This window comes from Narcine bancroftii, chromosome 2 (genome assembly GCF_036971445.1).
Source record: "Narcine bancroftii isolate sNarBan1 chromosome 2, sNarBan1.hap1, whole genome shotgun sequence".
Classification (NCBI taxonomy): domain Eukaryota; kingdom Metazoa; phylum Chordata; class Chondrichthyes; order Torpediniformes; family Narcinidae; genus Narcine; species Narcine bancroftii.
In genome coordinates this window covers 203,703,287-203,720,732 of record NC_091470.1, presented here as the reverse complement: position 1 = coordinate 203,720,732, position 17,446 = coordinate 203,703,287, and the positions used below count along the sequence as shown (strand labels likewise).

General features: G+C 40.1%; 1 protein-coding gene across 4 annotated transcripts in view; it reads right to left on the bottom strand.

The window, feature by feature from the left end:
- chd3 (chromodomain helicase DNA binding protein 3) overlaps positions 1-17,446 on the bottom strand; it is a 153,666-nt gene that overhangs the window by 91,363 nt on the left and 44,857 nt on the right. For all 4 annotated transcript variants that reach the window (XM_069920140.1, XM_069920139.1, XM_069920138.1 and 1 more), the window contains 9 exons: positions 17,076-17,279; positions 15,878-16,089; positions 14,237-14,368; positions 13,881-13,986; positions 12,875-13,066; positions 11,044-11,244; positions 10,667-10,804; positions 8,777-8,898; positions 1,299-1,472 (listed from right to left, as the gene is read on the bottom strand). In XM_069920140.1, coding sequence (XP_069776241.1) covers positions 1,299-1,472; positions 8,777-8,898; positions 10,667-10,804; positions 11,044-11,244; positions 12,875-13,066; positions 13,881-13,986; positions 14,237-14,368; positions 15,878-16,089; positions 17,076-17,279 — 1,481 coding nt within the window. The remainder of the gene's footprint in view (positions 1-1,298; positions 1,473-8,776; positions 8,899-10,666; positions 10,805-11,043; positions 11,245-12,874; positions 13,067-13,880; positions 13,987-14,236; positions 14,369-15,877; positions 16,090-17,075; positions 17,280-17,446) is intronic.

The following is a 17,446-nucleotide window of genomic DNA, read 5'->3' as shown; positions in this document are numbered from 1 at the left end:
AAAATGTCTTGATCAGCAAAAGTGTTGGTAATAGAGCTGCCATTTTTGTAAAGTATCCTGATGAAACACTTTAAATACAGCAGGTTCTTATTATTTGGAATGCAGTGAAAGGACGATGGGAACAAATACAACAATTAACTTGAATGGGAATTAGATGCTGACTCAAGATAAGGTTGGCTGGATATCACATTCACAGAAACACAGCTGACCAATGGTGAAAGATCTGTAACAAGTGATTCAATGTCAGGCAAGAAAGGGAATAACATTCACTCTCCTTAAGCTCTGAACTGTCCAGGAAGCCACATGGATTCGAAAGCAAAATAAACCAACATTCCACTCTGATCAAAAATTCTGCAGCTGCTAAAAATATGAATAAAAAAAATACTCAGAAGTCGGGCAGCTTTTGTGGAGAGAGAAACAAACCAATGACATTTCATCAAAACTGAAAGATGTAAGAAATGAAAATAAATTGATTAAGATTCTGGAAACTTGAATCAAAAAAAAAAATCAGAAAATGGCAGCATCCTGTGGAAAGAGCAGAATCAATGTTTCAGATTAAAGATCCAACTCTCCAGAGTTAAAACAAGAAAGTCGAAGATGCTGAGGTTCAAGTGCAATTCTTGTTTCAACCGGAGCAATTGGGTTTGTGGATCTTGGGTAGGAGGTAGAACCAGACAGTTCAGGGTTGGAAAACAATGAGGTTAGAATCCGTAGAAGGGAGATGACTGGAAGTGACGAGGTCAGTTATGGTGCAGGAGAAACTGCTGACCAAGTTTTAAAGTTGCAGTAAAGAAACGATAAAACAAAAAGGGAAGGTCCTTGATCCAATTAAAAAAACCCAGGAGAGACTGGGCTTTAAAAAGGGTACCTTAGTTTGCCTGGGAGAGAAAATTGAAATACCAAACAATGAGACAGAAAACCAGCTGGAAATGAAGTAAACAAAGCTCATGGCAGAAGAAAATACAGATGCTAGTAATTATAAACTGGAAACAGAAAATGTTAGAAACCTTCAGCAAGTCATGCAAGTGAAAGAGTTAACATTTCAAGCTGAAGACCCTTCATCACAAATAATAAGAATTCTGAGGTCAACTGCTTCTCTTTCCACACATGTAATGAATGGCCATCTTACGGTTACATTCGGAGCAGGGGGCTACAGGCTGCAAAGTGTGCAGTCAGAGGTGAAGATGCTGTTCTTTGAGTTCTCCAAGCTTCCTTCCTACACCATCTTTCCTTCCTCCAATGTGTCAGTCTTGGACCAAGGCCAAATTGCAGAGCCACAGGATCCCAGAGTTACTTACTTCTGCATTGTGCTCAACTCCACCCGCACAATCAGTTCGGTCTTGGAGGGCATGTTCTTGAAGACGTCAGCTTTGAGACGTCGCAACATGTGGGGGCCGAGGAGGTCATGGAGCTTCTTGATCTGGTCCTCCTTCGAGATGTCAGCAAATTCTTCGAGGAAGCCTTCGAGATTACTGCAATAGATATGAAGTGAAAGCCAGGTGATGAACAATTAATGAATCCACAAAGATCAAAAATTTTTCACATCATAGAACACAGAAATCTACAGCACAATTCAGGCCCTTCAGCCCAGTGTTATATAACCTACTCGAACAACTGCCCAGAATTTCCCTATTGCACAACCCTCAATTTTTCTGTCCCATCTACCCTTTAGCCTCTTAAAAATCCTACTCTACCTGCCTCTACCACCATTGCCCGCAGCTAATTCCATCCACCCACCACTCTCTACGCGAAGAACTTGTCTCTTAGAGGGGGAGTCACGTGATGGAGTAGTGAGTGGTCAGGAACTCCAGCCCTCTCCGGAAAAGTTTAAAAAAAACACAAAACACAAAGGAACAAGCATAAAAATTAAAACAAAGTGAAAGCAAAGGTGGGAAGAAAATGGCAGCGAAGAAAGAAAAGTCGAAAGCAACGGGAAGAAGAAAGAACGTCGGAAGAAGAAGGTGAAGGCCTTACCTGTCCGAGGAGGCCCGCCGCAGAGAGAGAAGCTCGCTCCCTAAGATCAGTGGAAGTCCCGAGCTCGGGACCACAAAAATGGCTCGCGGAGACAAGTAAAAGTGCGCAACCGCAATGCGCGAGGAGTCGCGTATGTGCGATGCGCGTGAAAAAAAAACACTGACGGGAGGGGGGACCAGCTGAGGAGTCGATCTCCACAGCTGAGGATGACAGCTGCAACATAACAACAGGAAGAGAACATAGAAAATAAAGAGAACAAGAAAAAAAGAGTAAAAAGAAAACAAGGAAACAACAGATGACCAACCCAGAGGAAGAAGAAGAAGAACATAGAGAAATGGAATAAGAAGGGAAAAGCAAGACAATGGATATTTTTTTTTTTAAAGAATATATGGAATCAGTAAAAGAATGGTAATTACAAGAATTTAGTGAAATAAAAAGAAGAATTAAAAGTGCAGAAGAAAAAATGAATAGAATAGAGATGGTCATGTCAGATATAGGAAAAAGAGTGGACAAGGTGGAAGAACGGGAAACAGTCATAGAAATGGAAGTAGAGGACTTAAAAAAGAAATTAGAAGAATCTAATAAAAAAGTTAAAGAGACACAAGAGCTGTTAGCTCAAAAGATAGATATAATGGAAAATTATAATAGAAGAAATAATATAAAGATAGTGGGCCTTAAGGAAGATGAAGAAGGCAAGAATATGAGAGAATTTATAAAAGAGTGGATCCCCAGGGTCCTAGGAAGACCAGAATTATGGGAAGAAATGGAAATAGAAAGGGCGCATAGAACATTAGCCCCGAAACCACAGCCACAACAAAAACCAAGATCCATTTTAGTAAAATTCTTAAGATATACAACAAGAGAATATATTGGAGAAAGCAATGACGAAAATAAGAGAAGACAAAAAGCCACTGGAATACAAAGGTCAATATTTTTTTTTTCTATCCAGACATAAGTTTTGAACTCCTGAAGAAGAAAAAGGAGTTTAATACAGCAAAAGCGATCCTATGGAAAAAAGGATATAAATTTATGCTAAAGTACCCAGCGGTACTTAAAATAGTTATTCCAGGGCAGCAAAACAGACTATTCTCGGAATATTCACGAAAATTTGCAGAACAACTACAAAACAGGCAGAGAGATGAAGACATGTAACGAGAGTAAAAATGATCACGAACTATATGTATGTGTGTGTGTGTATGTATATATGTGTGTACATGAGTGTATCCGTATTTAGAGGAAAATATATATAGAGTATAGATAAGAATTAATAAGGAAAAGAAAGGGAAGAGAGACAGTAAGGAGGGAATTAAGAGAGTGACCTTTGTTATATATGAAAATTGAAATCTTTTCTGGGGGGGCTAGGTGGGGAGGAGTTACGGTCACTGCGAAATCAGTTGACGCTTGCGAGTGAATTCGCAAATCCAAATGGAGAGGGGAGATGTGGTTGCCCGACAAGGGATAAAGGGCAACTCAGGAAGGGGAGGGGATAGTGAGGTTAAAGAAATTTTAGATAGGAGAATAAGGGAAATGTTTGATGTTTTAGAAATGTTGTCTTATAAAGTGTTCAAAACAAGAAAGCAGAAATGGATAAGAAGGAAAGGTGATGATGAGGAAATGGAAAGGAAAGATAAACAACGTATGAAATGGCTACGTTGAACTATATGACTTTAAATATTAACGGAATACATAACCAAATCAAAAGGAAGAAACTGCTAAATTTACTGAAAAAAGAAAAAATTGATATAGCATTCGTGCAAGAAACACATTTAACTGAAATGGATAACAAGAAATTAAAGAGATATTGGATAGGACATGTAACAGCAGCGTCATATAATTCAAAAGCTAGAGGAGTAGCTATATTAATCAGTAAAAATGTACCAATTAAAATAGAAGAGGAAATAATAGATCATATGTAATGATAAAATGTCAGATATATTCGGAGTTTTGGAATTTACTCAATGTATATTCACCTAACGAAGAAGATCAAAAATTTATGCAAGATATTTTTTTGAAGATAGCAGACACGCAAGGGAACATACTAATAGGAGGGGATTTCAACCTTAATTTTGATTCAAACATGGATAAAACTGGGAAAAAAATTAACAGAATGAACAAAGTAACCAAATTTATAATTAAATCGATGCAAGAAATGCAACTTTTGGATATATGGAGGAAACAACACCCAAAGGAAAAGGAATATTCATATTATTTGGGTAGACATAAAACATACTCAAGAATAGACCTATTCCTGTTATCAGCTCGCATGCAAGACAGAGTTGGGAAAACGGAATATAAAGCTAGAATATTATCGGACCACTCACCCCTGATATTGACAATAGAGTTAGAGGACATCCCTCCAAGAATGTATAGATGGAGTTTAAACTCCATGCTACTTAAAAGGCAGGATTTTAGAGAATTTATTGAACAACAAATTAAAATGTACTTTGAAATAAATACGGAATCAGTGAAAGATAAGTTTATACTATGGGACGCAATGAAAGTGTTCATTAGAGGGCAAATAATAAGTTATGTAACCAAGATGAAGAGGGACTACAATCAAGAAACAGAACAGTTGGAAAGGGAAATAGTAAATATAGAAAAAGAATTAGCAATGAAGGAAGACACAACTAAAAGAAGAGAATTGGCAGATAAAAAAATAAAATATGAAACACTACAAACATATCAGGTGGAGAAGAACATAATGAAGACAAAACAGAAATATTATGAACTAGGAGAAAAAACGCACAAAATTCTAGCTTGGCAGCTTAAGACAGAACAAACTAAGAGAATGGTATTGGCATCAAGGAAAAAAGACAAACAAATCACATATAATCCAACAGAGATTAATAAAAACTTCAGAGAATTCTACGAACAATTATACCAAACTGAAAACGAAGGGAAAGAAGACAAAATAGATGAATTTTTAATTAAAATTGAATTACCAAAATTACAAATAGAGGAACAAAATAAATTAACAGAACCATTTGAAATAGTAGAAATACAAGAGATAATAATAAACTACCAAATAATAAAACACCAGGAGAGGATGGATTCCCAATAGAATTCTATAAAACATTTAAAGATTTATTAATTCCTCCCCTTCTGGAATTAATCAACCAGATTGATAAAACACAAAGCTTACCAGAGTCATGTAAAACAGCAATAATTACAGTAATACCAAAGACAGGGAAAGATCCACTCACACCAGCGTCATATAGACCAATATCTTTACTTAACACAGATTATAAGATAATAGCTAAACTATTAGCAAACAGATTAGCTGACTATGTACCAAAAATAGTAAATCTAGACCAAACTAGATTTATTAAAAAAAGACGAACAGACGATATTTGTAAATTTATTAACTTAATTCATGCAGTAGAAGGGAATAAAGCTTCAACAGTAGCAGTTGCCTTAGACGCAGAGAAGTCCTTTGACAGAGTAGAATGGAATTATTTATTCAAAGTATTACAAAAATTCAGTTTACCAGAGAAGTATATTAATTGGATTAAAGCATTATATAAGGGGCCATTGGCGAAAGTGACAGTAAATGGATATATATCAAAGCAATTTAACTTAAGCAGATCAACAAGGCAGGGATGCCCACTATCACCCTTATTGTTCGCGTTAGCTATAGAACCACAAGCAGAATTGATAAGAACAGAAAATAAAAGGGATAAAAATAAAAGACAAGGAATATACAATCAGTTTATTTGCAGATGACGTTATAGTATACTTAACAGAACCAGAAATATCAATAAAAGAATTACATAAGAAATTGAAGGAATATGGAGAGGTGTCGGGTTACTAGATTAACGCAAATAAAAGTGAAGCAATGCCAATGAATGCGGATTTCTCAAAATTTAAGAAGGAATCACCATTCAGATGGCAAATGCAAGCAATACGATACCTAGGTATACAAATAAATAAAAACCTCGGCCATCTATATAAACTCAATTATTATCCACTAATGAAAAAATTACAGGACGACTTAGAGCATTGGAAAGACTTACCACTAACACTAATAGGAAGGATAAACTGTATTAAAATGAACATTTTCCCAAGGATACAATACCTATTTCAGCCATTGCCAATACACTTGACGGAGAAATTCTTCAAGGAGTTAAAGAAAATAATAAGGAAATTTTTATGGAAAGGGGGAAACCGAGGATAGCACTAGATAAATTAACAGAATGGTATAAACAAGGAGGCTTACAACTGCCAAATTTTAAAAATTATTATAGAGCCGCACAATTAATATACCTATCAGATTTTTATCAAACAAGGGAAAAGCCAGATTGGACTAGATTAGAACTAGATAAAATAGGGGAAAAGATACCTGAACATATATTATATAAATGGGATGAAAAATTGGTACAATGTAGGAATTCTCCAGTATTACATCATCTGCTCAATATTTGGAAGATTCATGTAGAAAGGAATAAAACAAATTACCAAAACTAATACTGACGCAAAATCAGCTAATCCCTTTTACAATAGATAACCTTTCCTTTAGAGAATGGGAGAAAAAAGGGATCAAAAGAATAGAAAATTGCTTTTCAGGAAATAAATTACTATCCTTTGAACAAATGAAGGATAAATATAACTCAAGAATCAGTGTTGGCATACTACCAACTGAAATCCTACTTGAAGGACAAATTGGGAAGCAGTCTGAGGTTACCAGAGGGAAGTAATTTTGAATATGTGATTACAGACACAATGATAATCAAAAAATTTATAACAAATATGTATATTAAACTGCAAGAAAAGGAGAATGAGGAAACAAATGGTAAAACTAAACAAAAATGGGAACAAGATTTAAACGTAAAGAAGGAAACATGGGACAAGTTATGCTCTGGAACTATGAGAAATACAATAAACACGAGGTTACGTATGATACAATATAACTGGATACACAGGCTAAGTTAAATAAATGGGACCCAACAGTATCTGACAGATGTTTTCGCTGTAAAAAGGAAATGGGAACAACAATTCATGCAATCTGGACGTGTGAGAAAGTGAAAAAATTTTGGGAAGATCTAAACCAGATATTAAATAAAATCACAGAAAGCAATATACCAAAAAACCCAGAGATCTTCCTCCTAAATAACATAAAAAACAAAGAATTTGGACTTGATTTGGATGGTGCACAAAAAAGATTTGTTAGGATAGCCCTAGCTGTAGCAAAAAAATGTATTATGTCAGCCTGGAAATTAGAAGATAACTTGAGAATACAACAATGGTATATAGAAATGAATAAATGTATTCCATTAGAAAAAATAACATATAATTTAAGAAATAATATTACAATATTTGAACAAATATGGGAGCCATACATGAAACACAATAGAGAAAACCTACCGGGGACATCTACCACCTAAAATGACAGAAGGAGAAGGAAATGAAAAGAATTGACTCAGTGGAATTTCTTGTTAATTTTTATTGAGTGACAACATTGTTTGATGGGTTTAATGTATCTTAGATTCTCTACTTTAAATGAATGGGAGGGGAGGTAGGGAGGGTGGGATGGGAAGAGGGAGGGGGAGAAAACGACACTATATATTTGAAAAGAAAAATGTATGTATCTTGATCAATGTGTTTTATAATGTGAAAAATAAAAAATTTTATTAAAAAAACTTGTCTCTTACATCTCCCCCTCCTCCTCCCAACCACTTTAAAACCATGCCCCTTGAATTAGCCATTTAGCTCTGGGGAAAAAAGCTTCTGGTCAGCCACACGTCCAATGTCTCTCATCATCGATACACCTCTATCTGTCCCCCCTTATTTTCCTTCACTCAAAGGAGAAAAGACCACGATCACTCATCCGATCCTCACAAGGCATACTCTCCAATCTATGCAGCATCCTTGAAAATCTCCTCTGCAACCTCTCTATGAAATGACCCACAGCAATGTTCTTAAACTCCAAACAGCAAATGAAACAAGACCATCTCACAAAGGGAGATTACAGCAATCCATCTAACAATATTTAGTGCTGATTATTAATGGTCACTTCAAGAAGCTTCTGAAAGCATGGAGCAAAATGGAGAGGTTTGAGCAAGAAATTTTTGGTCACCCAACTGAGATCAGCAAAGGCAACTTATTTTTTCAAGCTGTTTGACTGAGTCCATCATTCTGTCCTTCGCCAGAGGTCATAGAATCACACATCCCATCTGATGAGTGACTCAATAAATGCGCCCATGGACGTTGGTAGAAATCAGTGTTCAGGTGGTGGTTGCCCCTAATGCAATGCTGGAGTAGCAGAGCAATTCTTCCCCGTTTCAGCTCCAAGCAGGCCATCAGGACACTTACTGTCAGATTCTGACAGCAGTGTTAGTACAGCCTATTTAGCAGAATGCAATTCACTCCAGCAAAGTAGTTTTCCCATCTTTGTGGATTGATACATTCTAACCATTAAAAATACTTTAAACATTGGAGTAAGCTTCAGACTTTCAGTTTATCCCACTCTGCCTTTTACCTCTAAGTGGGTTGGTGTAACTCCAGAAATTTGACTATGTCAACTAGATTGAAGCTCATTTTGTACAGAGACAATAAGCCACACTTCCCTTACATAGATGCCATTAGTTCAAACAAGAGGGTCCTGAACAGTATGTATCCCTTAGCTGACACTCCAAAGGATAGAATACCCGACCTTCATTACATGATGTATTGAGGGGGTTTTGCTCTTTGCAAATCCACTGTGTTGAAGAGAGCGCGGACTGTAATCCACTGGTTAAAGAGCAGTTTGGGATGCCCCAATGTCAGGCAAAAGATTCTTAACCCATCGTCGTAAAACGACACTTACTTGAAGCGGTCGGGCGTCAGAAAGTTGAGCAAATGGAAGAGTTCCTCCAGATTATTCTGCAGAGGTGTTCCTGTCAGCAACAGTTTCCAATCAATTTTGTAACCATTCAGCACTCTGAAAAACTAAGCAAGCATTATCCCGTCAGTACAAAAGTGGTTCTGTATTTCCTTCAAGTTATTTCTGTGGATGTCAAAATCAGAATTTATTGTCATGAACAAGTCATGAAATTTGGTGTTTTATGGTAGCATCATCATGCAGACATTCATATTATTAAGCAACTTAGACATTACTATAAAAAATTTAAAAGTGCACGAAAAGTAAGGCAGTGTCTTTGGTTCATTGAACATTCAATAATCTGATGGCAGCGGGGAAGAAGCTGTCCTTGTGCCGTTGAGTGCTTGCTTTTAGGCTCCTGTACCTTTTTCCCCAATAGTAGCAGAGTGGAGAGGGCATGGCCTGGGTGGTGGGGGTCTTTGAGGATAGAGGCTGCTTTCTTAGGGCATTGCCTCATGTCGATATCCTCAATGGAGTGAAGTCTGGTGCCTGTGATGTTGCAGACCTAGTTAACAACCACCTAGAGTTTATTCTTGTACTGAGTGTTGGCACCTCCAAACCAGGCAGTGATACAACCAGCCAGAATGCTCTCCAAGGTGCACCTGCAGAAGTTTACAAGAATCTTCGGTGACATACTAATTTCTTCAGACACCTCACAAAGTTTAGTCACTGGCAAACCTTCTTGTGATTGCATCAACGTAGAGGCTCCAGGACAGATCCGCGGAGATGTTGACACCCAGGAATTTTAAGTTCTTTACCCTCTCCACTACTGACCCCTTGATGAGGACTGGGTCGTGTTCCCCCGACTTCCGCCAGAAGTCCACAATAATTTCCTTGGTTTTGCTGACAGTGAGTGCAAGGCTGTTGATGCACCATTCAACGACCTGATCTATCTCCCTCCTGTTCGCTTACTCATTAGTTTGTGATTCTGCCAACAACTGTGGTGTCATCGACAAACTTGTGGACAACATTGGACTTGTGCCTAGCCACAGTCATGAGTGTATAATGAGTAGAGCAGTGGGCTAAGGACACATTCTTGGGATGTGCCTGTGTTGATGGTCAGTAAGTAGGAAACATTGTTTCCAATTCGTATTGACTGTGGTCTTCCGATGAGAAAGTCAAGGATCCAGTTGCAGAGTTGCAGTTCTCAGTTACCACCTCTCTTAAAATGGAATAATGACTCCCCCCTCATCCGTTCCCCCCACCAATACCTTACTTGAGTCACTTGCAATGCCAATAATTGACAGTGCTGTCTCCATTTGAAAAACTTATTCAAGTTCAAATTTATTGTCAGACTACATACATGGCATTACATACAACCCTGATATTCTTTTTCCTGGGGGCTCAGGCAGAATTTCTACTATCAGTAGAGTAAATTGTACTCAAGATAAAATATTTGTATACAAAAGACAGAAATGTAACTAAAGAAACAAACTGACTATACAAAAAATATTCAGCAATAAATAATGTGCAAATTAATGAGCATCTAATTAAGACTGTTGTTGAGAAGTCTAATGGTGGATCAACTATTCCTGAACCTGGTGGTACAAGTCTGATGGCACCTATACCTTTTTCCTGATGGCAGCAGTGAAAACAGAGTGCGTCCTTGGTGGTGTGCATCCTTTATGATTGCTGCTGCTCACCATGTAGATTTTCTTGATGGTGAAGAGTTTTACCTGTGATGTCCTAGGCAGTGGTATAAGCATACCAATACCCTGACATTACTGGCAGGGTATTGGTATGCCCATACCTGGCCATGATGCAGCTGGTCAGCACACTTTCCTATTGCTAATTGTTAATGCTGTATAAAGGAAAGCAGATGCTCTTCTAACTCACCTTCGACTGGTTGTTCTTTAATCTGTGTGCTTCATCCACTACTAGACAGGCCCACTTAATGGAGCTCAAAACTGCCTGGTCAATGGTGACCAGCTCATACGAGGTTAGCAAGACATGAAACTTCACCTGCGCCTGATTCTACAAAGGAAGAAAATTGGGTCAGTTTGACTATTTAAGTGAACATGCTCCACACTGTGAGATTGAGCTCAAAACGTTCCCCTCCCTGGGTAGTTGCTTCTGGGTCACTTTCATGTGAGCCGTGATCCTCTGTGTTGTTTTCACTGGGCTCTACATTCAACATTACTGTAACCAAATAGTCTGATATTAACCCTTCACTTCGCAGCCTTCTGCAGAGTAGCATCAGAACTCTTACTTACCCTGATTTTGACTGCCCGCTTGCTGACTTTAACTGCACTATCATCAAAGCTAAACTCGTTTTCCCGGATGACAGCACGGCTATCCTTGTCCCCTGCGTATGTCACCACATAGAAGTGTGGTGCCCACATCTCAAACTCTCGCTCCCAGTTGATGATCGTAGACAGGGGAGCGCTGACCAGGAAGGGGCCTTTGGTATGTCCCTGTGGAGTGGGAAGAACGAAATTACAATGGTCAAGTATATAAAATTAAACATTTACAGGGAGAAAAATCACGAGCTGTATTTAATTGGCTACGTTTCACATCATAAGACCTTAGCAAGACCAAATTTGGAGTAATGTGTGCAGTTTTGGTCACCTGATTACTGGTAATATATCAATAAGATCAAAAGATTTCAGAGATTTACAAGGATGTTGCCAAGACTTGAGGAACTGAATTACAGAGAAAGGTTAAACAGATTAGGACTTTATTCCCTAGAGCACATAAGAATGAGGGAAGATTTATGAAGGGTATAGAGATGAGTAAATGAAAGCAGGCTTTTTCAACTGAAGTTGGGTGAGACAAGACTAGAAGATGTGTGTTAAGGGTGAATGGTGAATTGTTGAAAGGGAACATTTGGGGGAAATTTCTTAACACACAGAGTGGTGGGAGCTTGGAAAATGGTGGGAGCTTGGAATGAGCTCTGCCAATTGAACTGGTGAATGCAGACTTAATTTTAACATTAAAAGAACATTTGGACAGGTCGTGGATGGGAGGGGTGTGGAGGACTATGCTCCAGGTGCAGGTCATTTGGACAAGGCAGAGTAATAGTTTGACAAGACGAGATCAGGCCTGTTTATGTGCTGTTGTGTTCTATGATGCTTCCCTGTAGCACCAGACAAAACTTATACTAGTAAACAGAGATCATGAGTGATCACCAAAACCTTAATACAAGATGGGTCATGCTACAGGTTTTGCTGAAAAGAGAATGCTTAATTTTTTAAAAATTAGACATACAGAACAGCAGCAAGTCCTTCCAGCCCACAAGCCCATGCCTCCCAAATACCCCAATTAACCTTCAACTCCCATACATTTTGAAAGATTGGAAGAAATTGAAGCACCTTGAAGAAACCCACACTGGGAGAACATACAAACTCTTTACAGAGAATGGCAGATTCGATATGATCAGCCCCAGGGCGATTAGTTTAAACAGAACTTCCACAACAACTGAAAAACAACAGTTCTCCAAGCCTACGATGGTAATCTGCACCTCACCTTCCCTGCAGCCCTCCTCCTCCCTTCCCTCAAATGCAGCATCTCCCACCAAGAACGCTGCCTTTTAGATTTGGAGAGCAGAAGTCTACGGTTGGAAGGGGGGATGGGTGAGGAGGGAGAAAGGATTGGTTGATGAAATTAATGCAGTGATTATACAAAAGTTTGGTCAGGCTACATGTGAGCAGTCCAGGGATCACATTCAAGGATACATTCACCGGGACTGGAGGAAGCAAGGGTGCATTGTGCAGATTTGCAGCAATGGCACCTGGGACTCCGAGAGATTATACAATCTAGGCCACATTGCTTAAATCTGAAAGATTGAGAAGCAATTTATTTGAACTTTTTGTGAATCAGTGTATTGATAAAGTAGAAAATTTAAGTATTCTTGGCATAAAATGCAATGACTCTCAGCCAACTAGCAACTTTGAATACCAGACTGATAGTTTGTTTATAAAAAGGAAGTTGATCAGCCATGATCCCAACGAACGAAAGAAAGATTAGAGACGTAAAAAGCTGCTCTTATTTTCCCCACATAGAGCTTGCTTCCACCAATAGCAGGGAGAACAAGTCTGGCTTTACCTCTTTATACAAGGAATACAAGAATACGATGGTCTGGATGGTCTTGCCCAGTCCCATCTCATCAGCCAAGATGGTATCAGTGCCTTGTGCCCAGGAGAATCGGAGCCAGTTTAGACCCTCCAGCTGATACATGTGCAAGGTTCCACCTGTGACTGTGATGAAATCCGGCTGCACCTCATATTTAATTGTTGGCTGTGGGTAAAGAAAAAAAGAACAATTGAACAATGACAATGCAATTCTGGGAAGAATTATTCAACATGGTTGGAAACAAGCTGACAAATGTCGTCTCTCCCTTCTTGCCTGCTTCAGATGGTCAGTATTCCAAGCCTGAGTGCAGTGTCTCGACACGAAATGGCAACGATAACCTCCCCCCAACCCCATAGATGCTGCTCAACTCACCATTCTTTTTTGTGCCAGATTCCAGTATCTGCAGTCTCATGTCTTTGACACCGCTACTGGAAAGTTCCCTGCAGTGTGTGAAAGCGCTGCAGAATACAAGGGGCTCCCAATGCTCAACTGTGAATGCACATTTCCTAACAGGCATCAGATAATGGGTTGGCACGGTTAGCGAAGCGGTTACCACAATGCTATTACAGCGCCAGTGACCCAAGTTCGAATCTGGCACATTCTGTAAGGAGTTTGTATGTTCACCCCGTATCTGTGTGGGTTTACTCCAGGAGGTTCAGTTTCCTCCCACCCTTCAAAACATATGGGGGTTCTAGATTAATTGGTATATTTTGGGAAGCACACCAGAAGGGCCTGTGTACGTGCTGTATGTCTACATATATTTAAAATTTAAATTTCAAGTAATTTAAACACTTTCAACACCAACCTTCTAATCAAACACAGCTGGTTAATGGGCTCTCAGCTCACACCGTTGAATGTTATTTACCACCCTTCTCCCCCAAAGTGCATCATATTCAAAATATATGTAGGGGAGTGTGTATTTTAAAGATTCATAGTAATTACAATGCATTTCAGACCACCGCTTCCATTCCTCACTCACCTCCACTACAGGAGAGCTAGGAGGATTATCTGCCAAAAACTCCTTGATTTTCTTGAAATTCTTGGTTTTCTTGGGTCTGGTGGGATCCTCCCCAGTGATCATCTCCCTGCAGGAGAAGCAAAACAGCATTAAAAGTCATGTATGCAGGAAGCAAGCAACAACTAACCAAATTGTGGGAGGCTGTTGGAATCAAAGCACAAGTTGGACCAGCTTTCCAAAGAGCATATGCCAGTATACTTCCCATACCCTTGAGATGAAGGATGCAGAGGTTAATGCAATACTAATGGATCCATTCGCCATGAGAATCCTCGTCCCCATTCCCCCGCCCCACACATATACACATCCCCACCCCCTACCTGTGATTCCAGTATGCAACTTTGACAGAGTCGTAATCTGGGACTTCCAGCTCGTCCTCCTCCCAGGTGGCCTGGTCATATGGTAGATCCCTCCACTTCACTAGGTAGTGGTAGTTTCCTCTCCTGTCAATGCTGCAAGTGTGAAAGAGGCAGAGGGGGGGAAGTTACACCAATGGGTGAAGCCACCTGCACTCCTCCAGTCTGTTTCAATGCCAGAATTGATGGTTTTGTGGCCAGGTTTGTGGGTGTCAGAGAGGATGGTGGTGCAGAGGAAGCAGGGAGTCTGCAGAAAGGCTTGAACAGGTTGGGTGAATTGGCAAAGAAGTGACAGATGGAATACAGCATGGGGAAGTGTATGGTCATGCACTTGAGTATAATGAACAAAGCCGTAAACAATTTTCTAAATGGGGAGAAAATTCAGTGCATAAAACACTCAAGAGGAGAACAAAAAGAGAAAAAAGCAAATAATAAAAAATGTATCAATTAGATCACTCCTCAAGTGGACATACCTGGTCAAATTAGAAAAGGTTGATGGGGCATGCTGAAGGTGGGGGGGGGGGGATGCGTACGGTTACCAGACACAAAAAACACTGGCCTTGGTCAGACAGACTGAGTAGTCTTTTCTGTGCCACACATTCAATGTAATTCCATGGTTGAACAACTGGCTGTGAGGGCAGAGTTTTACAGCATGGAAACAGGCCCTTTGAATCAGAAATGGCCTCTCTAACTCGTATGTTTCGGTCATGCCCTATGTTGGAGAGGCATTGGATATTTTTAAGACTTTGTCAGCTATTAATTGCTATTTTTGGAATTATACTTCCAGAAGTGGGACGTTCCCACTTACACACAACGTGTTGCAGCCTTTTCTACATTGCTGGCGAAAAGAGCTATCTTATTTAAATGGAAAGATTCTAATCCAATCCACCTACTTTGACCCAATGACTCTCTCAAATTATGTCATGCTAACGTTTAGAGAAAGTTAGGAGTCATAAATTTGATAACTTCTGTTAAATTTGAAGAGACGAGGCGACCTTTTATAAATTATTTCCACATGAATTAATCAGTATAATTATTTTCCATTCTGGTCTATATTTTCTCTTTGTTGGTGAAAACCAGACAATTAATTTTTATAAATAAATCCTCAGGATAGGCTGCCCAGTCTTTTACTTTTTTTCTTAGATTAGGTGGAGTTTTATACAATTAATTTTTTTCTTTTTTTGAAGATTTCACTTTGAGATGAGAACATATTCATTAATTGTGGTGTAATGCAATATGTTATATCGTATGATGTCATAGTGATTTTTCTTTCTTTCTTGATTATGTACTCTTGTTCTCTCGTGTATTGTTTACCTCTGATTAATAAAAAGATTGAAAAAGAAACAAGCCCTTTGCCCCAACAGGCAAACCAAAATGCCCACCCAAACTCATCGCTTGTCCCACTATCACTCTAAATCTTCCTAAGCCACATGTTAGTCTCTGCCTTGAAGGGCTGGGGCTTCCCTCAAACCCAAGCTAGTTTTTCTATTTTCACAAAGCAAGTGAATGGGGTGCGACAATGTCGGTGATCTGACAGATTAGGCCTCCTCCTGCTCTCAGGTTCCTGAACAGAAACTGACAACAATCCGTCACTGGTAACCCCACCTGTGCTGCAGGATACGGTGGATGGTCATCCACTCCAGTTTTATCCCGTAGCGGTAGAACCTCTCCTCCATGGCAGCGTACTGAGGGTCATGGGCCTTCCGCTTCTCACTCTTGCCGTCTTCGTCCCCGGAGCAGTAATCAAATGGAGGAGGCTCGTCCATGTCAGTCTTCCGTTGATAGTTGCGGAACATCACTGAATGGTAAATCTCCAGCTGTGGGAACCCAATAAGCGGGTGGATTAATGATGCGAATCACCAAAGTTCTGGGGCTCCAGATGTACCAAGCAACACCTCCCAAACACTTTGGCATGCCCAGCAACCACTTACAAATATCAGACAGCATGAAAACAGACATGCCTGTGCTGAACGTGATGCCCAAATCAAACAAAATAATCTACTCCTTGCCTCAGATAGGTACCCCTCCATCCTCATCAATTCTTGTATTGATCTAGAAACCTCTGAAACAACATGATTGTGTCAGTGTCCACCACCACTATCCATGCTAGCCTGTCCCAGGTGCCCACCACTGTGCAAAACTATATGCCCCACACATCAACTTTCTCCCTCTCACTTGAAATGGACTTCCTCTTGTGTATAATGATTTTATCCCCAAAAATTCTGACAGTCCACCCTATCAATACCTCTCATGATTTTATAAACCTTCATCAAGCCTCCCCTCAGCCTCCGGTGCTCAAGAGAAAAGTTGGTCTAATCTCTCCCGATCGGTTCAAAGCCTCTAAACAGGTCAACATCCTGGTAAATCTCTTTAGTCCCCTTTCCAAAGCCTCATATCCTTCCTGAAATGGGGTGACCAGAATTGCACACAGTATTCCATGGGGGGCTGAACCAGAGTTTTATATTGCTGCAACATAACCTCACGTTTGTACTCAATACCCTGTTCAATGAAGCCAAGCATACCAGGCTTACCAACGATTTATTTGGGTGGTCACTTTCAATAAACTGTGGACAGGGTCCCCATATCTCTATGTATGTCAATGCTTGAAAAGCTCTGCCATTCACTATGTACAGTCCCCTTATCATGACTCCAAAGAGATGCATTGACCCCAAAACTCTGCCAGGACTCTGAACCCTTGGTGAACTTACCGTGGGACTGAGGGGATGGCACAGATAGAGCAATATTCAGACTAGGCTATGTTGATACTGCCCTGGCCACGCCACCGAAGATGACCACAACCCACCTGCAGCTCTGTGACCCAGGAACAGTGCCAGTACGACAAGCCAGCCCACTTCACAAAAAACTCCCGCTCCGGCCGGCCATGCAGTGGCTTGGGTGGAGAGTCCTCCGGGTTGGCATCAGGAGGCCTGGGCACTGGGACAGGCTGCGGAGGATCCCCCCATCTCCAGTGAAGGATCTTCTGGACCCGTCCTTTCAATGGCAGGCACTGCAGAGGAAACACAAAACCAGAGGATGAAGGTTGACACAAGAAACAGGAGCAGGCAGAGGCCATTTGGTTCATTGAGATCACTATGCCAGTCAACAAGATCACAGCTGATCTGGCTGTGGTTTTAGCTCCAGCTACCTGCCTGCTCCCCATGACCCATTTATTCA